A 26,265-nucleotide genomic window follows, 5' to 3' on the forward strand; every position below is an offset into this window, starting at 1 on the left:
TCTTTAAAGGAGGAGGGGTGTAGTAATTAACAACTCAAGCACTGGATGCTGAATTTCAGGACAGCAATCAAGACTCTGAACAGAGAAAATACTGTCTTCAAAAGTAATAATTAAGAATCAAGCAGCGGCTTCATACATTTACTACAGGTAGAAAAAGAAGATACACTGAAGAGGTTATTATGCTTATACAACAGGCACCACTTCCTCCTAGTAAAAGAAATGTTTCCACATAGGGTAAGAACTCAGTTCCATTGATATATGAACCTACATGAGGCTCTGATTGCTCATAAAGAAATGGAATATATTCAGTTGACTCCAAAGAAGAAATCTATCCTTTCAAAACATAATTACTTTCCCTCTGATGATCTTACATAATAATAAAATAGCTTTGAACAGCACTGGAAACCTAAGAAAGTATTCCAAGCAGCAAATAAATAATTCAAGCAGAAATTGTAACTTTCCTTTTGTTTGAGTTTTCTTTTGAGGGAAGTGATGCTTTTGCTTAAAAGTGCCGACATACTTTGCATATATGAAAAACCATACAAGTAGGGCTTGCCATTAAAACCTGCAGTTACAAAATCTTGGTTTTCTTAGGAAAGGCAGCAGAGGCAACCAGTCACACATGCAAATAGACTGAAGAGCTTCACATATCATTTGGGGCAACTAAAATGCTAATTTCTGAGGGAAGCTTGCATGGACTAAACAAATTTACTTCGGGGAGGGGGGAAGAAAGAAAAAAGAGCATAATACCTAGTTAATATCTGGATGACAGCAAACTCCAATATACTGGCTAGGAAGAAATGTAATTTAACAGAGGAGAGAACGCTGAATTCTATTACCTTTAAAGCTGATGTTTAAAGACACATCAACAGACATGTAACTTAACTATTTAATGCAATCTCCAAGCGTACAGATGCAACTTGCTCATGGAAATTAAATGCCTTTTCAGCAAATAATTCAGAAGTCAGGTTTCAGGTGAAAAGATTTCTGATTAAATGTAATACTTAAGCACATGGAACTAGAGTAGTTCCAACATGCTAGAATCACATCTGTTGAGTTCAAGGCTTCAAGACTAATCTGGTCTGATATGCTAAGTGTTTTTTAGAGAAAAGCAAGAGTGTGGTACCATACCTACAGAAGGAAGTTTTATGTTTGCTTTTTCATTGATGAATCCAAAATGTTGGTTAAAAATTGAAGCAAAATCATGCCACATCCATAAAATCTCATATAACCAAACTTAACTGAGGAATGAGATTCCTGACAAACTAATTCACTCAAGCAGACTCTAGGTAGGTGTAATGGTTGTATGAATAGTGTGAATATATCTTTTTTTCAGCTCCAGATGAAGCTGAATGCATCACCTTGTAGGGCAGGCTGTTTTCAAAAGAACACATCTCTTGCTAGGTTAGTGAATGTTAGCACTCCTGATTTCTCAAACAGTGTTTTGGCACATATGAGCATTAGGAAAAATCTTTGCCCTAGGGCCGAAGAGAAATCACAGGAATTGGGATCTCGCAAGGAAAAGGCATTGTACAACGTGGTTTTAAAAGCTAGAACTGGAAGTTGGATGGTCTTAGAAGTTGGAAGATACTGAAAATTAATTATCTTTGGGGAAGGTGGAGAAAAGGAAGCACAATTCTATTAATTTCTTCAGCTAAAAAGGGTGAACATTATTGGCAGTATTCATGGACAGAAAGGAACAAACAGATTATCAGAAGTGGGAAGGGAGAAGATCGTAGCTTTCAGATTTTTTTTTAACACCTCTTGGACTAGGATACAGAAAACAAGCACCATGAAAATATGCCTCCACTCTAAAAGAAGTGATTTATTTCAAAGTACTTTGGCAAACAACTCCCAAACAAAACAAAACCAAACAACCCCAGCCCTCCCCCCAAAAAAACCCAACCCACAACTCAACCCCCCAATTCCTATTTTTAATTCCAAAGTGAGATGTGGTAGTTCCCTATTGAATTTTCTAAAGCAAAACAATAAAATATCTGCAAGCATAATTTTTAAAGTGTCAAATAATGCTTTCCATTCTATAATTCTGTAGTTGAAAAAAGCTTTAAATCTATACAAACCTCTGAAAGAACACAGCAAATAGAGAGATGTCTCCTCCTTTTCCATACAAAACCCAGTGTTTTAGGCAATCTCTATTCCCTCACACATCAGAAATTACGATAATTAACTTAAATAGTCAGAGGTTAAAAAGTTTGAGATTTTTGTGAAGGAGGTTGGGTTTTACTTTTGTCCTTTTAAAAATACATGGTTGACAGACTTAAAAAATCTTCACAAGGGAAAAGAGATACCTTAGCTACTTTCCTCCAGTTAAGACAGTCAAAGAAGTAATATGTTCCCCTCTCGTACGTATTGGTTTTCATTGTTGGTTCCATGCCGGGTGCCCTGGTGATCCATACTCGTTCTTCTTTGTGGTATCTCCAATCCCGGTTAAATCTTTCATTATTAATAGGAAGGAAAAATAATTTTTAGCATTAGTTATCTGAATATGACTTCATGAAATACAGTTTTAAGGGTTTCAATCAGAACTATACAATGCATTCAAAATCAACCCAAAATTTCTAAGACATCGTTATACTGCAATCTCATACCTCTTCCATACAATTATTTACACCTCAAACTAATCACATACATTCCTTTTAAAATTATTTACTGTTTTTCATTTTGCTGAAGATAAGTTAAATGTTTAACGATGACTGGCACTCGCCACTTTTTCACAGTGCTTCATAATGATGCAAAATTTATGAGACAGACTTTTGATTTCTGCTATATGAATGAAAAAAAAAAAAAGTACAAAATGGAACCAAGGTTGGAGGAGGTATTTAAAAAAAGGTTTCCAGCTTTAGACTGACTACTGTTTTCAGTGTCTAACTTGTTGGGGTTTTTTTTTAATTGTTTTTTGGGGGTTTTTTTACATCTACTACTTCATATTGTGATAGATTAAATCATATAAGACTGACAAAACAGTTTGAACGTACAGCTCTACTGCTGCTAATAGCTGTAATACATCTCCTCCATTCATGTAATAGAGATAAAACAGGAGATCTTCTCCATATCGGCCAAGTTTTATTGCAGCCAGCTGCAAAAGATTGAAGAAAATGAGGATGAAAAATCACAATAGATAAAAGTTTTAAGACATACTATCCCACTTAAGTAATGCAAGGATACATCCAGAATGTGCTTCCATCTTAAGTGTGTTGCAAATTGTATTCTAATATAACATGAGTAATAATTATTAAAACAATAAATTTTCTTAACTTCTAGTTAACCTTTCCAACTTAAAAGATACAACAGAAAAATAAACAGAAGTAATGAATCAGCAAGACAGAATTTTCTCCCTGCACCTCTCATCTACTTTCCTTTTTTTAATTTAAAAACGCAAGACAGAATTTTCTCCCTGCACCTCTGTGTAATCTCATCTACTTTCCTTTTTTTAATTTAAAAAACCCAACATTTACATGTATTTGCTCACTTCATATTCTAATAGGTTACATCACTACAACTTCTTACAATATTTCTCAGTCATCCCTCTTACAGAACTACAATAGTTGAAAGAAAATACATCTAAGAAAAAAATTAATATTCATGTAGATATGGAAAGCAACAGATAAATGCGAGAATATCTTGAACTGCAATTCTTAGCTTATCTCAATTTAATATGGCATTTGAATATTACAGTATATGGATTATAACAAACTTCTGCTTTGCATGAAGGGCATAGTCATAAAAACATAATGTGTTCTTTAGCTAACCACGCCCATTCTCAGTTTTGCCTTCCCCTTCTTTTTCTAAGGTGGAATAGATGCATAATGTGTCCAATTAGCTAGGTAATGCATCACTGTTCCTAAACAGACTGAGAATATCCATAAAATGCACTGATTTTGAACATTATCTACCTGAAAGAGAATTTAGAAAATTACTGATAATAAATTAAAAAAAAAAAAGAAAAAAAAAGCACACACACACGTACTCACCTTATCCCTAATGTGAATGTTAGTTAAGTATTCAGATGGAACATGGAAGTCTAAAAAAGAATCGGAATTGATGCAACTATTAAGACATGTAAATGAATATAATTTGCAAATATTAATAGTGAATTAAATAGTTATTTCTCTTACCTATGTCTTGAGGTCGACAAGGTGATGATGCCCAGGGTGATGCAAATTTGGGATAAAGATTTCTGAAGAAAGAGAAAAGCACAAATTTATCAAAATTAAAAACAAAAACCAAACCAAGCAAACAAAAAATCCCCACAATCAATCTCTCAAACCCAAATACCATACCACACAACCAAAATCACTATCTGCAGTGGGAAGGAAGGACAAAAGGAAATTTCTATCACAATTTCCTAAAATAGTTACATTTATTAATTTTCTTCTTAACACATGCAGTAAGATTGCTTTTAAACTGCCATGGGAATCTACAGGGCCAAGATCTCCTTTTGTACCTATCATTCCTTTAACCTAAGTGCCAGGGATCCCAACCTCTTTTAGGATTCAGTTTTACACAGGGTTTCAATTTGCACAGGAACAGCTGCCACAAGCCTGGTGGGTTATGATTTATTAGCCTATGATTTATAAGGTGAGGAAAAACTCATACTGGCAGATTATTATTTTTTTAAAACTAACCAGTAAAGATTTTACTCTTCTAAATTTCAGTGATGACAAACAGACACATAGCAAAACATGAAGATAAGTTTACTATAATATTTTTCTTTCATATAGATTGAAAGAATCTATAATAAAAAATTGAGCCTTTAGTTTAACAAAGAGAAACTGATGACCTTTCCATCTACAATGACTGAGGTACTGAGGAATGAGTTTTCTAATTAACAGGTAAAGAAGTGAAAGAAAGGACTGAGCAAAATGTACTTTTTGCAGGAAGTTACAGCCTGCTTTTAATTATCTATGCTAGCATGCTATTATGGCAAGTTTTGGTACACTCTATCACATCCTTGCTTCCTTCTTGTCAAAGGTCTAATAATTACTAACAAATAAATAAATAAATAAATCGGAAACCTACTACATTACCTGAACACAACTAACTCCTAGCTGAGCTATACAGGCCAAAAACTACACTGACCAAGTGGTGTCAATCTTGCTCTAGGCTAATTAATCTTAGTGTTACCAAAAACTTATGTTTTATAGTCTGAACAAAGATTTCAGTGACAAAATCTGCAGATGTTGAAAACAACAAAACCATTCCTTCTACTGAAAGCCCCAAAAAGAGAAGCATTATATGTGCCCTAGAGGTTTGGTTTCTTAGGGCAAAGAACGCAGGATGTTAAAAACTCAGACTGTACCTCTGTATGCAATAAAAACTGAAGAGTTTGTGCACAGCGTTCCCTTTATGATACAAATAAAACTACAAATTTAACATTCTTCAAGGAGGTACTGGACAGCCTACAGTCTATTTGATGAATATTTCGGAAAGCTTCAGAACATGAACAGCTACTATAATCCTTAAAGAATTAAATGAAGTAATGCCAATTGTTTTGTTAAAAGGGTTACTTCAAACCATTAGAGATATATACAGAATTCTAAAATTTTGTTTCTAAAAGCACATTTATTGTGCTATGTGTTTAAGTCAGACAGGTATTTTTATCATGAGGAGTACCTCGTAAATCGTAAAATTTCAGCTTTCCACATGTGAAATGCTTTTAGTTTTTCAAACAACAATTCATAAAGCAAGCAAAGGATTTTTAACATAAGGCAAGACAGCAGTCCAGACACTGAGGACTGCATAGGCTGTTAGCAAAGCTTTTCTGTAGTACAAAATAAAACTGGCTTTATGATGCAGAACTGTCTGGATTAAATATTAACCCTATCCCCTCCATCCAAGACCCTAAATACCCTATATACAGTAATGTTAAATATGTTAAAAATCCAGCTATTCATAGCATAGCTGCTAAGGAAATGCAGCAGCATGCCAGGTAAATATGCTGTTCATGTACAAACACATACTAATAATTTGGATGCTGTAGTCAGGAGCTGCGTTAGCACAGCTACAAGTCATCACAGCATCAAAGTATGTTTAATATTCCTCTGCAGTGAGACACTAAGTAAACCTATCAGATTTTATGTAGACTTTCCAATAGGTATGTTAAGTTTGTACTTTATCTTGGTCATTAAATCTAATGAATAACATGGAATAAAATATGAAATAGTATCACCAAAAGTACCATCACTACTACTATTCTACATGTCAACAGCTAGAGAAAGTAGCTGTACAACCAAACAACATAACCAGATTCCAACTTTGTCTAGGAACAACTCAAGAATTCAGTTACAGATGTACTTGAAATTATTTCAATGAGCAAGGGCATTCTACGTTCTGCTGATCAACCTCAAATTAAGTTTGAGCAATCCGTACTGAGAACGGCAAACTACTTAAGTACTGTGTAGTTGCAGGAGACCAGTCTCCTTGTCAGTGCTGTAAGCTCTGGGACTACCAAGGAAAAGCAGCAAGCTGTGACCAGTATAACTACTCTTTATGCATTCTCTTTATGTTGTGGGAGAAGAGGATGAGAGTGAAGAAACTACTGGATTAAACAGAGATGTGACCTGTAAGACTAACACCACATGTGAAGAAGATACTACATTAATGTAACACATTCTGCAAATATAACTACAGACAACTGACTTTGGAAGATAATTTTGAAATATTTTTTAGAAGTGCCAATGGCACAACAATTTGACTAAGTTTTGATGCAAGCTCTATAGAAAGAGATTCTGGAAGTGGCAATTTCTAAAACGTTACATCTCCAGCAAGAAGTATGTAAATTAAAGAAAATTATTTAAAGACAGAAAAAAATCAGGAGCCATTTTTCTTATTCTTTCCCTCTCACCTTGATATTCACATTCATCAGTCTGCCCTGAACTCATGCATTCAGACTGCAGCTCCACATACATTTGTGAAACGTGCATGTGTATGCCGTTTGGTCTTTGATCTGTCAATATATTATTCACAAACCTTAAAATGCATATGTTACCCTGTCAATAAGGGTAATGCTATGTAAAACTCTGCTGAAACAAAATGATGGGAGATTCTCAGCTGAAAGTCAGAGAGTACCAGAAACTAAATTTCTCTCACAGTTACAGTGACCTAGAAGATAAGTATTTTTGTCCAAAATGATCTAGGATCCATCTATAACTAGTGGAGAAAGAGAGGCACCCTGGGCTGGTCATTCACCTTATCAATCTTAAGCACTTATCTTACCATTAGTGCAGTCGCTAACTGCTTTTCTCTCCACCGCATCTACAGGAAGCCTAGAGGACTAAACTTAGGTGAACTGAATGACTAGAAGTTAACTATAAAACCACATTTTCATTTAAATTAATCTTTGGTGCAGGGTAACACTGCAGATGCTCTGTTCATTATACCATTAATACAAATCAAATTTACCCCCTGAATTGCTGAGAGTTAAATGTAGACATCCTCAAGGAATATTATTATTTGAAAAATAACATACACATGAAATTTATTAACACCACACTGTCAATTCCTTAAAGAAAGTCCTAAAGAAGTTAAGAGAATAAGCAAAGCCACTAGGTTTATTGAAAGTTTGAATAAGAAGATCTCAGTATGCCTTGAAGCACAATTCTCTTGCACGTAAAAATTTTATTTTACTGTCATTACATTTTCAAATTTCATTTGGCAAAATATCTTGTGGGTTTGATAGTCTCATGAGGTAAGTGAGCCTATTATTATGAACGACAGCATAATGAAACCAGAACTAAAGACAGTACTGAAAATCAGAAACTTACTCAGGAGAGTTGAGATTGAGACCTAGTGTTGTTAAATCACTTCCTAATGCAAGATGTACCATTCCTGGATCTGTCTCTGCTGCCCTGATGAATGTTAACAAGCCAATCATTCCAAACTGGTCCGTCACCATCCCTTGAGGAATGTTGGTAACCCGACCTGGGCAAGAAGAACAAATTATTTTTTTCCTTTCAAGAAGCAGACAAATCAACAAGGTGATCTAAATGACTATCAAAGCTTTTAAAGAAGAAAAAGTGGAATCACACATACCATCAGGTAACACCTGGATCCCTTTTTTCTGCTGGTTGTTGTTTTGCGTAGTTGAACTTTTATCTCCAGGAAACTTGGGCCCATCTGTGCTGGATGATGTTTTGCCTGATGTACTCAAATTCTATTAAAAATAATTTGCAGAGTTGGTGTGATGGAAACAATCCAAAATGGAGAAAATTGTTGATCTTAGCTTTCAGTCAAGCACTCTAAACCATTACATCAAAGTCACTCTAATAAATTAGGTACTAAAATGGAATAAAGAGCTGAAGCTCTTGAGTTCTGTTGACAAACTTTACATAATATTTACCACTTCCTAAAGTGTACCTGTCATACAGTAAGAGCTATTAATAAGCATACAGCTTGCAGTCTACAATGATAAGAAAATATTTTACACCTGACTTTGAATACACAGTGGAAATCCCAAGTGCCTGTGACTAGAGGATATTTTGGACTCATCACATCAGACATTTTTCCCATATAGTTTTGCTCCCGCATAACACTCCGTGACATAGTAACAGGTAATAACTCAAGCCAATTTCAGGTGTAAGCCACATACAGTTTCCACATTTGCAACTATCAGGAAAAAGATGTAAACACTATGTCTGGTAAGAACACTATGATTGCACTCCAGAAGCCCATATACTGACAAAAGGTATCTTCCATAATTATTATTTCTTACTCTCTATTATTCTTTAAAACGAGTCTTCAGGAACACAATGTAATCATATTTACTCTCTCCTGCCTTACTGTATTCAGCCTTAACTGTATCAGAATATCTTCCACGTGATAAACCTGGTCACAGTGTTTAGGAGCTAGGCCTCCCCTGTCCCTTTTTACAACAGTTGCATTTTTCAGTTTTCACATATGTTCGTAGTCACATCTACTACCTACTCATCAGTATTTATGCCACATATTTTTAGCAATAAGTAATAAAACAATCAGAAACTAGAACCTTTTGTCTAATACTGCAGGAAACTGTTCTCTGCCATCCAAATTTTATTCATCTTCCATTTGTAATAAATAAACAATTTTTATTACAAATATTTCAGAATAAACAATAAAAAAAACCTCATAATATTATGATCTATCTAACACAAGGTAATTACAACAATACTTCAGATACAGTGTACCCCACGAGTCTACAACATACCCATGAATGCAACGGTCATTAAAAGAGCTTGCTCCCTGTGATTTTATATCCCCATCAAGAATTTTACCTTGAAGTGATATTGTACCACCTAACTTTTAAAGGATTTGACAGCTTTGAAGAAAGATGTTATAATGTGTAAATTACTACTACTGATAAGAGGCACTAAAAGTGAAAAATAAGCTGAAATTGGTAGAAAGAGAAATCATGAACTGCAAAACTTTAAAAATATATATCAATTCTCAAAAATAAATTTTGAGGTGCTCTTGCAAGTTTCTCCCTGGCCCCTCTGCAAAATACAAAAGGATACACAGAAGTCATATGAAATTAAGAAAGCAAAGTTGCAGTGACTGCTGGGACCAAAAAACTTCCTGAGATATTCTATTTACATAGTTATATATGAAAAGCTGCTTATGCAAAATTTCTCATTAATTTAGAGGGGCAAATTTCAAAATCTTATCCTACAAATTAGTCACTGCCCATTTAAAAATATAATAATTAGAAGAAATATAAGGTTTACTTACAGATTTATTGTCATCATTACTCGATGTTGGGTCTTTGTAGCTGGAGCCTGGTAATGCTGGAAAATCTTCATTGTGTATTGAAAAGTCCTGGGACTGCTCACTTGCTGGTTTTGTTACCATTCCAACTATCATCAAAATGAAAGCAAAAATAACATTAAACGACTGTTAAGTAAAGAATTTTCTGCTGCTGATCTTGCTTATTGTCCATTTTCACTATGCACAAGCTGTACAGCAGAAATTACTTTCAAAAAACCAGGTAAATGAAAACAAAGCATATTCATTTAAAACATCCACACATATTAGACTAAAGCCTCTTATTTAAGTGTGAGCTGAGAAACACTCTGGGTTAAATTCATAGACACATCCACTGCTTTAAGAATGAAGCCCAGTACTTTTACCAGGAACAGCACCTGTTTTGCACACCTAAATAATGAAATAATCTTTACAGGCATTATTAAAGCGGTATTTAAGGAAATCTACTGATGAAGGAAGGATGTACTGCTTTTAAGATTATAATACATTTTTCCTCCATCCCCTAATTGCATGAAGAATTTCTTAGCATAATCTCTTTAGAAGCATGTATTCTTAAAGGATGCCCAGCTAACTTGCAACAGAACATATCACCAATGAAATACTTGCCTGTGACATAAGAACGACTCCTACTTTCAGTATGAAAACTGAAAGCATTTAGCCTGCAACTCTCAGTGCTCTGACCCTAATTTAAAAAAAGTAGGCCAGTCACATTGGAACATGGATTCCGACTACTGAAAAGCAACATTCTCTTTTTTTTAATGCCAGATAATAAAAAACAAACCAAACAAACAAAAAACCCAAAGAAAAGCCCCCACACCACGCACCCAAGGGCAAATATTCTTTGCTGAGACAGAGAAGTAATACAGCAATTTGGTTGCAAACAACACTGCACTAGAGGAAGAGAAGACAGAAATAGTCTAGGGCCTTTTCAAAGATTCTTAATATATGTATAGGATCTAAAATACTTCACTAGCTGACAATATATATCTGACTTTCTCTAGTATTGTCAATTAAGAGATCAAAGTTCCTTTAAAAAAAAAAAACCAAAACACTGAGTTAATCTTGTTGCTGCTGTTCACCGTTTTCATCCAGAGTTATGATGATTTCTTCCACTGTATGAATAAAACTGAGCGTGTTGCATGTTCTCATTCTATCTAAAAAGTTGCTTGAAGTCTAATTTTTCTAAATAAAAGTATGAAGAAAGTATGTCTCTGTTCAGTTTCAAACCTTTTTTTTCTTTATCGCATCCAAAAGTGCTCTCCACTTTTTGTTGCTGGAGACAGCGTCCAGTGCATTTCATTCCCCTAGTTCTCAATTGTTTCTATCACCATACCCTGCATTAAGCAAATCTCAAGATAACTCTTCAGACAGATAAACTTCTTTCTTGCTTCACCACACAGTCATGCAAACGGCTATGGCAGCACCAAACCAGGGAAGTCATGCAAGGAGCAATTATAGATTTTTTTTTTATGCAGCAGTGCTGCTCAATGCCGGACTCCAGCTCCACGCTGGAAGTACATCCGTGTGCATCTCCTTCCTACCTTCTACCAGTTTCCCACGTAATGGGTTTCTCTTTCAGAGACAGACAAAATCTCATGTAAACCACAAGTCGTACTAGCTCTCCACTCTATTTGACTCTTCAGTGTCTTTATTTGGGAAGTGACTTTTCCCTGTGCTTAGGAGCAGTTCAGTTTAACTAATTTAGCTCTTTCTCACAGCTATCTTAAGCAGAGGGCCCTGGTTACGCCCAGTCCATGAGGCTACTTTTTCCTGATAATGCGGTATTTATTATTTCTCTCCAATTAAAGTTGGAGATATCTCTGAAGAACACTAGGTTTCTACAGTTCGAAAACACTGGGTTATTTTTGGCTGGAAATTTGACAAGTGTCGCAAAAATAACTTTAGGTTATAAAAACAACTTTTTCAAGTAGCTGATGCAACATGCAGAACAAAAATCTATTAAAACAATAATAAAAATGTATTGTCTCATGCTAAGCTTACCTTAATTTTTTTCCAGACCCAAATAATAAGATTTGTATCCACCTTAAAGTTTTTCCTTTTATTATTTTTCAAGCTGTTCAGCAAGAATTATCTAAGACACAGACTTGGAATCTGAGTGATAATAATCGATCCTTACGAATTATTTTTTTAAATCTGATGTTCATTGTAAGGATGCCAGTGAACAGTCCTACAGCAAGTAGTAGCAATAAACAGTGGAAATATACGGTATGTTTACAGCTGATTAGTTTTACACAATAACATCACTAGTAATCAAATACTACTTCTAAAATTTACTACTCAGACCTCAATAGTTCTGGTACACATGCAACTAGAAAACAACCTATTGCCTAAGAAGTGTCCAGAGTGAGCAGCTTCAGAGTAATCATACTAATTGGACTAAAAATCCCAACAGCCTCTATTAACTGTGAAGATAAAACAGATGAGTTCTAATACTTACAAAAGCCTGAGGGGAATCTCCAATCACAGAGATTATTGATTATTTATTTTTAAAAATGAGACTTAGGAGTTCAAGTGTCTGGCATTTTTTAAAAGACTACCTATTGTTTTATGAACAGTAAAAGGTGAACCAAGCAAATAGATATTTTGTTTGAAGAGCTTTCAAAACTATAGTCTTACCATAGGGTGCCCTTCCAGCTAAAGGGTTTATTAATGGAGTTGGATTGCCGCTTCCTTCCCTTCTGTTTCTGTCTGCTAGTGCTGGAAAATCTGAGAGGTCCAGTCCTGTCACATTTTCACTTCCATCTACAATAAAAGCAGATATTTTTAATTCCCTTAAGGTTTTTACTCAAAGACTTTATTATATGCATGATAAATTTAGGATATATTTTCTTTCTCTAGTTGATCTTTTTACTCTTACTATAACTGTTACAAATAACTACAACTTCTGTATTATGAGACTAGCCTAAAGAATCCAAAGATGCTTGCGGTTTCTTTTTGAACAACAGCTAGTCAGCACTACTTAGTAACCAGGTCTACACATTTTGAATTAAAGACTGCACACGTAAAATATAGGCAGGCTTTCAAAACTACTGTATTAGGATAGGTAGCTTGTTTAAAATTTAAGGAGCTATCAAGAAGAAATTTGAGACAACATAATAATCCATATTAGCAGCAGCATCAAGGAGCTCTTCTGTCCTTAGGTAGGGTAAAATAAAGCTGAAGCAGTTGTAGAGCTAATACAGTACAAGTTACACAGAAACATTTTTCAGTGAGGACAGGCTGAGAGAGTTGGGGCTGTTCAGCCTGGAAAAGAGAAGGCTCTGGGGAGATCTTATAGCGGCCTTCCAGTGCCTGAAGGGGCCTACAAGAAAGCTGGGGAGGGACTTTTCATAAGGGCAGGTAGTGATAGAAAAAGGGGTAATGGCTTTAAGCTGAAAGAGGGTAGGGTTAGATTAGATATTAGAAATAAATTCTTCGCTGTGAGGGTGGTCAGACACTGGCCCAGGCTGCCCAGAGAAGTTGTGGATGCCCCCTCCCTGGAAGTGTTCAAGGCCAGGTTGGATGAGGCTTTGAGCAACCTGGTCTAGTGGAAGGTGTGGGCAGGGAGGTTGTAACTAGGTGATCTTCTAGGTCCCTTCCACCACATACCATTCTATGATTCTACAATTCTATGAATTTGCAGCAGAAAATATTACATAGGCAAGGCCAGAACATCAACTCTATAAAGATGTCACAAGGTCCTAGGGGATGCCCAAACCCTTTCACTTTGCGATGTCACCAGCAACTCAAGTTGCTTCATATATGCAGCCACCTACAGAAACGTTAGCATGGATAAACCTAAGGCATTTATGCACAAGAATACTTCCCCCTCTCTAGTTCATTAAATTCAAGTGAAGAAGTAACTCCCAGAGAAAAATCACAACTGAAACAACCGATTGAAATGATCACATTATAAATCAGTTGTTCAGGAGTTTGAAATTTCAAAAAATGCTTTCCTGCTGTTTTTATCCTATAGAATATTTTCAGAGAAAATGGACAAATCTTTTCTTCTCTGATCCCCTTTTCATTTCCATAAGGTATTTTGCATTTCTAACTGACTAGGCATAATCTATAGTCATGTGATGTACAGTGAGTATTCTACAGAGAAGTTTATCTTCAAAAGAACTAAAATCCACTGTTAGAAAGTAGTAACAGTTCCATAGCATCGCTCTTGGAGCAGCATTTCTATGCAACAACTGAAAATTATAACAAAGTTGCACTCCAACAGAAGTCTTTTCAATTAGACTTACTCAAAAAAAATCTCTCTACTGTACTTTTTAAGATCAACATTAATCAGAGTTAACTCACCTGTTCCATTAAAAATGTTACTGGATAAGGAGTTATTCATTCCAAATGCCTGATTTCTGTTCATCCCAAATCCAGACATACTGTGAAAAAAATCCAGGAAGTCAGACAAAAGGGTATACATACTTTGTAATTTTCAGTGGAAGGCATTAAGGGGAAATTAACCCTAAGACACAAGTTATTTCAAGCTTAAACAACCCACATTAGCCTAAACTCAGTTTTTAATTATTTTCTTTTATACTTCTGAAAATTCTGAGTAGCAGCAGCAGGCACTGCTCAATCAAGACAGCTGGACTTCAAAATAAGTTATTTTTTTATCAGCCACTGTCTCTTAAGACATCTGCCAATCAACAAGTTACGACAAACATGACTGTTACTCAGTAACTTCATATAGAAAATTGAAGCAGCAGTAAATGTAGCAGTGAAAAGTCAGACTGCAGTCTATACATTTGCAGGGGGAAGCTGGATTGTGGAAGTGATCAAGTTTGTCATGAGTCAGTTATAAGATGAACAATTACAGTGTGCAATCATCACCATGCAGATATGGCACTATTACAAGCACAAGCATGGTCAAAGACACATTACACACACAAAGTTTCACCTAGTCAGACAAAAATATTTGAAGATATCTAAGTATCATATAGGACTACTGTGGCTGGAAAGATACCCTCACAAATGACTTGCTTCATTCTGTGCAAGCTAGAGATGTTGAGAAGCCCTAAGGCAGGCCCCAGCTGAGTGAAATTCTGAATTTCTCCCCTGAAATGAATCACAACATTCATATTTTCCCTGTAACAGGATGGAAGTTGATATTTTAGAATTTTCCGTAAACAAAAACATCAAACATTTTCCTAGTGGAAATTTTACCTACATGGACATTTTGTAGTTACAAATCTGAAGCATTTCATTCCAATTTGAAATAGCCCTAAATGTTTCATTTTGGATTAAGACATCAAGAAAGGGAACAGTTAGCCAAGACTGGTCCTGTCCTGCTTTGCTTCCCCAAGGTGGTGTATTTGAAAGGCATCCACATTTCTGACACCTCATGTATCTGGAGAAACACATTGCTTGTACCACTTGTGAATTCCAGGCCTCGTGAGAGTGCCAACAGGAGGCAACTTGATCTTGCAGGCATATTATCTAGCCTGATGACAGGCAGTATTTCTCATGCAAGGGTTTTTTTGTTTAAAGTAATTAAAAACAATGTTAAGAATTTCAGATAGATTAGTCCACAAAATGCATAATTCTCTATAATTATTTGCAACCTGTTTTAACAATGCAACTAAGAAAGGGAAAGTGAAGTATTTTTTCTGTTCAAACAATAAAAGATGAGGATTTTAATTCAAATGCTCCTACAGACAGGGATTTCGTCATCAACCCTACAGCTGAATAATATTCAAACAAGTACTTTCTATACAGATATCAGTCTCCAAAATCATCGTCCTCTGCATGTAGAGCTTTTAAGTACATTATTATTTCAAGCTTTTGTGATGCTCAAGGTTTGAAAATAGTTTAAAATATAAAATTATCTTCTAAAATTATCATCTCCTTTACTTGCCATTATACATAACAGGAAAGAAAAGGCAAATTCTATGTAATAAGAGGCAAGATACAAAGTATTCTCACACTCCAAGAGCATGAACTGCTACTACCAAATATCTGTTGCTGGGACTGAGAAAAGCATTTTTATGCCTCTATCATAGTGTGAAACTACAGTACTAAATAGCCTGACCAAATTTCAGATAAGCATGACAACAGTTTTTACCTTCCTTAAGCCATTTTGTAAAATTTTAGATTGCCATGAGCTTGTCTGTGCTCACTCTAACAGCCAGTCCCCTAAGGATGGGCCTGAAGGGAGAAAAAGGATAAAACTGGGAGCACAAAGATCATGAGGTTGCAGAACGAAGCCTTGAAAGCAGTCAGAGTAAGAAAAAGAACAGAAGGGATTTAGAAGCTTTTGGCCAGATGAACACCAAATCCTTAAATGAATAGCAAACCACTTCTCTTTATTATTCCAGAACTTAAAGAAGTAAAATACTAGGTCCCTACTGTATCTGAATCGGGTAACTATACTTCCAGAGTAACTACTGTGTTTCTAAATCTTGCCTTACTTCTTCCCAAACTCATAGATGAACAGTCTTAAAACTGAAGCATATACCCAAAACTCAAGATAAGTTCCAAAACCAAACCTGGGAACACATGAGAAACATCACATATTCTAAAGAAGCAGCAATAGAGATTCAATAGTCAGAAAGAAAATTTAGCTTAAAGGCCTCAAAAAGCTTGTGTGAATATTAAAAGCAGCTTCAAAGTTTATTGCCAGGAGATAAGAACACACAAAGCAGCTTTTGAGCTTTATTCTAATAGAAAAAAAATTAGATTTCCAGAGCAGCATTTAAGCACCTCCATGGCTGTACAGGGATGGTCCGACTAAACCGCCTTACCTGTTCACAGTAAAAGGTTGTCGAGAGGGTTGCTGCTTTGGCATACATATTATGCTTGGAGAGCTTCTGTTGGGGCTGCCTAACCCTGAACTGCTCATGCTGTTTGTCCTGCTGGGAATTCCAATGCCCTGACCAACCTGGGAGTGGTTCATCATATTCCTAGGATTCATAGGCAATATCCCCCTGAAAGAGAAAAACCATCCAGAGAGATGAATCTGTACAATAGTATTTGGTTACTCATTTAGATTACTAACGTAGGACAGACTCTGAGCTGTTGCAACTTAATTTGTGCTTAGCATCAATACAGCATGTTTGGATTACTCTATAATTAAGGTAGTTTTGGATTTCTTCAGAAATACCAGATGACCATTACATACTAATCAAGTCCTTGGTCAGGTTTAGATAAATACTTAAGTATTATGCATTTGAAAAGGTGTTACAGCTCTTTTTTAATGAACACTTCAGACCTACTACCTTAATATTCTTATACGGTGTATGACATACATACAAAAACTTTTAACTGTACATTCTCCAGAGCAATCAAAAAACAGCCTCTTACATTCTGAAGCAGAATTTGCCAGCATTTTGTCCTTTACACACAAAAACCGAACACTGTCTTACAGTAAGCCCTATTTTACGATGTTACAGTATTATTTCCCTAACACAGGCAGCGGTCATTAGAAACTACTTTTCTTCTTTTTTTAATTAATCAGACTGTAAAATAGTTGAGGCAAAATATGCAGAACATTTAACAAGTGCTCTGCAGAAAGACACAATTGCAGAAATATTGGCTATCAATAAATACCTGCTCGGAGATGGAGGCGTGTGAAGTGACATTGTTGGTACCCCTGTTGTTGGCGTTACGTGGCTCGGTAACTGAGTGCCTTGTGATAAGCTGCGATTTAACTGAGGGGTATTGTTGCTCATTCCCCTCATTGGAAGGCCTAGTGCACCTATTGAAAAAAAATTCAGAGGGGTGGAGATACAGAGCAATCAGGAACAGTCTTCTCCATCATGTATAGATGGAAACAATTTATGCTGACAACCTACAAAAAAGTGTAAAGACTGAAGGAAAGTGCAGTGTAAAAACTAAGTCCTTGTGTGCACAGTAGAAGCCAAATTATCTCAAATTTATCCCCATTTCTGTGAAACTTCAGAAAGGCTCTGTAAGGAATTTCTGTATTCGAGTCACTAACAAAAATTTGTTTCCTTTGAGATGCATATTATAGAGGAAGGTTTTAGTTTTGAGTGTTTGATAAGGACATGAAAATCTACAAATTATCTCAAAACAGGCAGCGTTTTGAGAAAAATAATAACTGCACTCAAGAAATACATTAATTACTTTTGAATAAACTGGTATATATTTGGCCAGTATTTAGAACACTGATCTGTCTTGTTAAAATTTAAGCAAATCTTTGATAAAAAAGAATAAAATTATGAATAGTTAGTTAACAATGACATTGCTTTTGGGACAACAGAAGCAACTTTTTAGGACAGTTCTCTGTGAAGTTTAAGTTGCTTCTCTTCGATAGCAGAACTTCAGTGTCCACAATCAAGTCAAGTTCAATCTTTTGAGAAAGGAAAGCAAGCAAATTTTAACTGCCCTCTATTAGCACTTAAAAATATACAGGAGATTTTTAACATTGTGATCAAAAGTATTTTCAACACAAACAATTGAGTGTGACAGAATAAAGTAAGCACTTCAGTGAGGTAAGAAAACAAAATCACTTCAACTCAGAACAGCAAAAGACAACCAGTTGCTGCCCTGTCAGAATTATGTTCAAAGATATGAAAAAGTCTTTTAGTTCAACATACCAATAGAACCAAACTTAGCATCTAAAATGTGACAGCTACAAGTAATGGTCCCTATTGCTTTGGCCTAGGGCTGCTGAGGTAGACTCATAGAACTCACAATCTTATCTTGCAGACCAAACAAAAGAAAAATTATGATGAATCAGCAGTCTCCCAGGGTAGATCACCCCTGCAGAAGAGCCGAATATGCCAGTGTATAACATGATTAAATATTAAGAATGCAAAGAAGGGACAGAGCACATGCTCAGGTTATTATCGTGGACAAGGTCTGAAGAAACCTCCCAGCTCTCATATTTTAACAACAGTTCTCTGTCTGTGTCCTACCCTACAATTTGCAAGCCAAGAACTTTGCAGTAACACTCAAAAGTTTTCATAACACTCAGATTTATCTGTATACATTCAGAGAAAGAGGTAGTGTGATTTGCTCTAACAAGCCTCCTAAGACTTCATTAAATGCTGATTATTATATCAAGGTGTTCACTGTAAATATTTTGGCAATTTGCTGCATCAGAATAATTTCAATGAGCATAAGGTATATATATTATAAATAGTATTTCATGCTGATTAACAATTATGTGGAATTTAATAAAAAAATTGTAAAAAAAAAAAAAAAACCCCAAACTTACACTTCCAAACTAGATACAGTACACTGGAAAACATGGTTACAATATTCAGGTTAATTTTGTGCAAGCATTTATTTCAGCAAAGCCAGTTTTACACTGATGGTTATTTCTTGTTGTTGGTTTTCTTTAAAATATAATTTTTAATGAGTAGGGCTGTTGCAGTGAAGTAGAACCATATTACTGTAGCTGGCTAGTAGGGGTAGTCGAAATATTCACCACGAGAAAAAAAAAAAAAATTTCCTTAAGTTTCCTTTTTCCACTTTTTTAACTGAGATAAGGTATCTGCATGGGCTATACTGGAAACCGATCAACAAAGTGACCAGTTTCATGCCTAACAGTTAACTTTAAGTTACATTAATCCTATAACATGACATCTTGCTTAATGACTGAGAGCTACCAATCTAAAAGCACACAGGCATTACCAGCTTTGTTCTTCCCAAAAGCACTGACTTCAAGAAAGAAGTTTCTTGCCTCTTTTTCCCAATATTTGGTAGAAACTGAACCCCAATAATATTTACTTTCTAGCTTTCAGCCATGTATGTCTCCATGTTAGAGAGATTATGTCCTAGGCACCACAACCAAATGAATAAGTAACAAAGCTAATGAAAAAAGTTAACCTTAAAAATAAACAACAAATGACTGTGATAAACAGAAGGAATAAACTACTTCAGAATCTTTATACAGTTAAGTCTGAAAGGTTCAATAGTGTCAGATTTGGGATCTAAAAAGCAAAGAGCCAAACATGTCTTTCAGATTGGCCAGAAACTGCTCATATAAATCTCAGTAACATAATCAAATGCATTTTAAACTACATGGTCACTCATCCACAGCCACCGAGACAGTAAAAAATCACTATATTTTTTAATCTGTTTGAAGAAGGCTGAAAAAAGTTGTGAAGGCCATGCATTTAGCAGACACAGCTTTTGATTAAAAACAAGTCCATGCTCTTCAAAGAAGACACTTTTCCTTAGAATCCAAGTCAGATGCACTTGGCAAAACGTTGCAAACATTCAAAAGCATACACTGATAAAAAGAGATGCTCACAAACCAGTTTTACTTATGCGACTATATCTACCTCAGATAGTCTGCATCACTTTCTGGATGCACCTCTCAGCTACAAGGAGGTTCAAGTTCTCCACACTGGCCCTTAAGTTTGGTGGCTAGCGACACATACTGTGACTGTTGCTCTACAGGTCTTCTATTGCAATAGTATACACAAGACTAACAGATACAGGAAAAATCTTGAAGGTATGGGAAAGAAAAAAACAGTGGTGCAGAAGGCAATAATCTTACTGGCATGGTTCTTTGCCAAGTGCAAGTTGCCAAGCATGTACACAAGATGTAATTTGCTCCCATAGAGCATAAAATATCAGTTATAATTCAAGGTATAATTTCCTTCTATTCCTTACATATTTTTCTGTATTAGACTTTTTTTGGCCCAGCTCATTTTTCTTAGTTTTTCCTTCAGAAAGTCACACTTAAATCAGACATCCTTTATAGGGTGATTATATTTGGGTATTTAACATCTATAGTGTCAATATGCATATGCCACTTTGCATACTAAACACTGCAAAAATGCACACTAAGCAAAGCAAAAATGTATCTTAAAAAAAATAAAATAAAATCACACAAATAAGGAGACATACTGTCTTTTTTACAACCACCAGAACACAAAGCCATAGGCATGTTCTCTATCCAAGGAGTGTGAAACTAGGACATATTTAGCATAAAATAAACATATCACCAATAAAAAGAATTCTTACTTTGTTGCCCATATAAACTTGCCCCAAACTGAGACAGCTGACCTGATGTTGATGGTGATGCCAGCATCTAAAGTGTAAGAAGAATAACAGGTTATTAAAGACACAAAGATATTGTGCTCTCTTGCTCTAAAAGTTTACACCAGTATATTGTTTTGCCAAGAAAGCCAAAACAGCAACTGAAAACTCCTTTTAAGCCATCAAAAGCTTTAGAAACTCCCCAAAACAGCTGCACAGTTAACAACTGTAACAGTATATTACATGTCAACAAAAATTTATGACTTCACATGTATAAAAACAGATTTTCTTTTACTTGTGACGAACAGCATAGAGGAAGGTGTAAAAGCTGTCAGTTTTTCTACCCTTGAAGCTGAGAGACCCATCTTTACAGAAGAAGGAATACTCAGTTATTTAAATCAGATATAGAGGTATTTTTCCCCCTGCAGAACATGCATCATACAAGCAGATCAATTCCTGTTCAATGTAGTAACAGCAAGTGCAAAGTTTCATATTATCAGGTATAACAGTAAAAGGTGGGAAATTAGAACCTAGGTAGCAACAGGTATATAGAAACAGGTATGAACTTCAGGTAAGATTCCAATGTTAAAATTACAATGTACCACCCTAAGAGCTAGCTTCATGCTTGTATACACCACATGAATTGGTAAGACACACAAATGTCAGAAGTAATCTTTCCTGCTCTATTATACCCCTTTTAGAGACAACACATATTAGCAAATAATTCCATTAAAACCTTTTTTTGTCAGCTTTCAGACATCACAAAAGAAATGTGAAAAACTAAAGAGACTCTCAAGCAGATTTAAAAAAAAAAAAAATCTTAAAAAAAATCCATGACCTATGGAGAAAGATTTGAGATTTGGGTTTGCATACCCCAAAAAGAAGGCAAATAAGGTAAGGACATGACACCAGACTTTGAGACAATGCTGAAAGAGAAAAAGAATAAACTACACTCCATGCTGCTGCAAAAATGGAAAGTATTAACAAATTTGAGAAACATGAGATTTAGACTAAATATTTGGAAAAAAAAGCTCTTTGCAATCTTAAGGACAGTTAAGCACTGGAACATCCATCCCTGGATGTTTTTAAATAACAGATCAGATGTTTATAAACGTTAGGTATAGCTGATTGTCCCTTGGAACAAGAAGAGGTATTAGTTGACCTAATCCATCCAGCTCATGACAGAATATGCTACTTGTACTTACTAACCCATGGGCAAATGTCTGCTTGTTTCGTGCAGTAGTTGGGACCTTGAATTTTGGGATGGTTTCAAGGAAAGGAATGTCTGGATTTTTACACATAAGGGGATTTCAAAGCTTTTTCAACTTGAGAGTAAAGGATTAAAATAAAAATAACTTTTACTGTGATAAATTGCAAATTGTTTTGTTGACTTAGTCTACACAGATGTAAAGCTCAAAAAAACCTTATAAACTCAATCTGCTAGTTGTCTACACTGGTGCCAAATCTAGATGGCAGAAACAAGAAAGATGACATGCAGGGTAGACACCAAATATCAAAAGTAGCATTCTGTAAACCACAAAGTATTTATTATTTTTTTGATACATACAGAATGCATGAGAAGACAGATCACAGCAGGCAATTTCTGGAGACTACCAGAAAATGTATCAGAAATATCACCCCAAAATACTGTATACTCACACATATTTTGAACAAAGTGCATGCTGGATAATAAGCAACCACAGCAATAAACATCCACAAATGTATACACGAGAGGTTTGAAATACTAAGACAAAAACTTCTTGCAGAAAAAAATTACAACTAAAATAAGTGCTAAACTGGACCAAAGTTCTCCTTTCTTGGTGAAGAACTGGCTATGAACAAAAAGAACACTTCAAATAATTACCAGTGGCTTCAGCTCAGCACTCAGCAAAGTTCACAGGCCACATCTGCATCAGCAAATAATGCAGCCAGAGAGAAGTGCATTTGTAAACCAAAACAGTTGCTCCTGAGGGCCTAAGCTACAGACTCTGTATGCATTTCTAACCAGATGTTTAATTGTGACTAAAACACCTGATGACATGGACTAGCTGCCCGTTAGTAAGTGCAACATGTTTGATGCACCCCTGGAGCATCTCTTCCAGCCTATTTTGATCCAGAAGGAATCAAATTCACTCATACCAAGACTGCTTTGCAACACGAACCAAAGCGTGCTGAAGTGGGGACACTTGGGAGACAGACTTCAAAAGCACACTCCCCACCTAAATCAACCAACTGACATTTGTTAAACATTGGTAAAACAAGCTGATACAGCAGTTTTAAGAAACCAAAGACAAAGTAAAATGTTGAGCTAAAAAAAAGAAAATTTTTTTTTTCAAGTTTGACAAGTTGGGAAATCCTAGAACATGCTGCAAGGTGTCGCAAATTGTAATTCCAGGAAAAGAAGTGGGATAAAATCGTTACGAGACACCTTCAGAGACAATGACAAGGGCACACAAGTGGAAAAAAAAAATCCCTAAACAACTAGACAGTGAGATAGAAACAGCAGTCAAAAAATACTACTAGTTTTGAGACAGGTAAGCCAAAATAAGATCCCGTAAGAACAGCTGCTCAGGGCATTAAAAAATTGCTGTGATGGCATGTGATATAATAAGCAGAAGAAGGTACAACTCAGCATAAAAACCTTTTATTTATAATGTTGACTTGGATTAAAAAAAAAAAAATACAATCACAGAACTAAGAGGTACTAGATTACTTAAGAGAAAGGAAAAAGGATCCCACCTCTTCTATTCTGAGTACTATTTGATTATTTAAACTCAGTTAAACGAAAAGGATTGGTAAGTAATATTTAATGAGCATTGTTCATTAGAAATTGGATTTTCCTTTGAAACATTGCAAAGTAGGTCACATGCATTGTGCCATTTACTTTTACATGAAAGTTAATTGCAAAATGATTTGTAGAGAAACCTTTATAGAAAACCACTATAAAGGCCAAGTATTAAATTCAACACGCCTAACAACTAGTCTTAAAGTCGTAACATACTTAGAAAATCAAAGATAATAAGCCTTAAGAAGAAATAAATAAAAAACTCTGGATCTGTTCCCAGCTGATTAAATGAATAATTTCTCAAATCTCACATAGAAGGAATATGCTGTACAGGTATCTCACTCATTCTCTCTCCAGTTTATTTTGTAACATGGCAAAAACCCCTCCCCACTATTAAACGCTTTTTTTCTGTCATAGCCAAGAAAGGAGCAGTTAAAAATGTTATCTTCTTTTTCTATTATTCCCATATAATCAAGGTCAACAACAAAACAACTAAATTAGCCAAAACCTTATCCTATGCTACCAAGACCTTTATTTGCATTCACAATCTCGGAGTCACTATTATAGTCTACTTGAACTTGGTCTACCAAAGATAACAAAGACTGAAGATTAATGCTATTAGTAATATTAAAAAAAATTCCTTCTGGCATTCTGTAATCATTATTTTATCTGACTAGACCACTAACCACGTGACACAGAAAACATAACAGCTCTCTGACATTGTACCTGCAACAGTGGCTGGAAATGACTCTTGAATTCCTTTCAGTCCATAACAGCCAAAGGTCACGATAATCCTAATAAAAACTAAAGCAGTCCAACCCAGAAGGTGAGTAAAGCCTCTTCCAGTTGGTAAGATCTTTTAAGCTTTACCCAATTATATGAATATTTCAGAAAAATATGCTCAGTAATGTACCTGTAACCATCTTTGAAAAACAAAACATACCAAATTACTGAGATCATGTCAATGAACAGCATATTCTAGTAGTGTATATACAATACCAACTTTTTTTAAAAAGTGACAAATAATCTTTGATTGAGTCAGGGAAATCCTTAAACAAGCTTCTGACACCTATAGCTTTTGCTGCACATGTACAAAAAAATACCTCCAGTCTTCAAACTTTACCATTGAGGTTTAAATCAATTAGTCAGTGGTTAACAGCTACAAAACCCAGTTGTGAAATAGCAGGATTGCTGCTTCTATTTCAGCCTTGTCTGACTGAATTAAACAGATTGTTTCAATTGGCTTTTCCTGTACCTGTTGTTAGGGTACAGAGGAGGCCCAAGACTTGCATCTCCCACAGGACAAGGAGACAAGTGAGCAAACAAGACCTTGCGTAACAGGAAGGGTGCACTTCATTCTGCTAGCGTATGGAGGGACTGACACACAGTACTGGCAGGCTGCAGGACTGAGTTGATGATAGTCAACTAAGATGCAAACATCATTTTACTCACAACTCCCAAATAGTCACAGTACAGTTCTGATCATGGAAGATTCTGCTTCTAAACTCAAACCAATGGAAGATCCAAGCAGATGGCCCAATTTTATGGACTGGTTCATACCAAAAATCAGGAAGCCAAAACATACTACCAGGCGATTTCCTACCCCTAGTGATGAACGAGATTTTACTGTAACTGCTTTTGTTAACTCTTGATGGGTTTACTGCAAGAAGTTCATTTGAGCATCAACAGCCTCGAAAAACAGCACCAGCAATTGCTTCAATTTGCCAGTACTGTGAAAAACCTGCTGCACCTTACAACCCTCTCATGAGGCTGACAAACCCAGGCTGCAGCCTCCCTAGCAGCAGAGGGAAGCAGCAGGAAGAGGAGGCCCAGCAGTGGGATCTCCCCTGGCACCACAGCATCTGCCTCTCCCCACGAAACCCCCAACTCACCACGGGGACAGCTGCTGGTCACCCCAAATGCTGTGGCAGCACCTTGGCACCAAGGCAACTCACAATACAACGCTTCCATGAAGGCTGCTACCTTATGACAGTAGAGCCTACAGCTACTTTCTCAAACACAACACAAGCTGAAGTTAAAATACATCAATCCAGCGCTACGAAGTCAAATCCTAAAAGCAAAACGTGTTAGAATAAGCAAGGAGCTCTGTGAGCAGTATCTGCCCTGACAAATGATGGGTTTCTCACAGGCGCAGGCATCAGCATCATCTTGCATTTGCACTACTTTATGTCTGGTATCTGCCATCTGTGCTGCACTATTTAATAATAAAACAGGTGACCCACAGCCTCAAAAGGAGAAAGTGTTATACTGATGTGAAAAAGAATAATAAATCAAGCCAACAAATAACAGATTAAAAAAAATTTCTATACTCTGTCAGTTTAACATTTAGCTCTCCTCTAGATTACAAACCACCTTTTCACACAGGGCTCACAAAATTCCCATGTTACAAGAAAATATTTCCAAATCTCAAAATCAGAGATCAATGAAGAAATTTTGAAGTCCTTTTACATGCAGGGTATTATTTGCAAGTGAAAGTTGTTACTGATGTATATTATTTGTGAAGTATAATATCAAATACAATACTGAAAAATACATTAAGTTTTATTCAGTCTTTCAGATCTCATCATTTACAGTTATGGTCTCCTGCCTCCTGTGGCACTTGCGAGGTATGTGGAGGTAGGACTGCACTGCAAGCATTACACATAACCTTTTGCATTACACATAACACATATCTGGAAGTTTTTTGTTGTTGGCAGCAATATCTCAAGATCTTAAAAGAAAGATGTTGTCTTTGAGTGACA

The 26,265-nt window shown here is 35.8% G+C and overlaps 1 protein-coding gene across 1 annotated transcript in view; it reads right to left on the bottom strand.

The window, feature by feature from the left end:
• CNOT2 (CCR4-NOT transcription complex subunit 2) overlaps window positions 1-26,265 on the bottom strand; it is a 37,907-nt gene that overhangs the window by 6,478 nt on the left and 5,164 nt on the right. The window contains exons 2-13 of the mRNA XM_010170081.2: window positions 20,704-20,770; window positions 17,311-17,458; window positions 16,506-16,688; window positions 14,065-14,144; window positions 12,394-12,519; window positions 9,724-9,848; window positions 8,053-8,173; window positions 7,785-7,941; window positions 4,137-4,198; window positions 3,993-4,042; window positions 2,997-3,097; window positions 2,310-2,454 (exon numbers count right to left, since the gene is read on the bottom strand). Of these exons, the coding sequence (XP_010168383.1) occupies window positions 2,310-2,454; window positions 2,997-3,097; window positions 3,993-4,042; window positions 4,137-4,198; window positions 7,785-7,941; window positions 8,053-8,173; window positions 9,724-9,848; window positions 12,394-12,519; window positions 14,065-14,144; window positions 16,506-16,688; window positions 17,311-17,458; window positions 20,704-20,770 (1,365 nt within the window). The remainder of the gene's footprint in view (window positions 1-2,309; window positions 2,455-2,996; window positions 3,098-3,992; window positions 4,043-4,136; window positions 4,199-7,784; window positions 7,942-8,052; window positions 8,174-9,723; window positions 9,849-12,393; window positions 12,520-14,064; window positions 14,145-16,505; window positions 16,689-17,310; window positions 17,459-20,703; window positions 20,771-26,265) is intronic.

This window comes from Antrostomus carolinensis, unplaced genomic scaffold (genome assembly GCF_000700745.2).
Source record: "Antrostomus carolinensis isolate BGI_N321 unplaced genomic scaffold, ASM70074v2 scaffold37076, whole genome shotgun sequence".
In the NCBI taxonomy this organism is placed as follows: domain Eukaryota; kingdom Metazoa; phylum Chordata; class Aves; order Caprimulgiformes; family Caprimulgidae; genus Antrostomus; species Antrostomus carolinensis.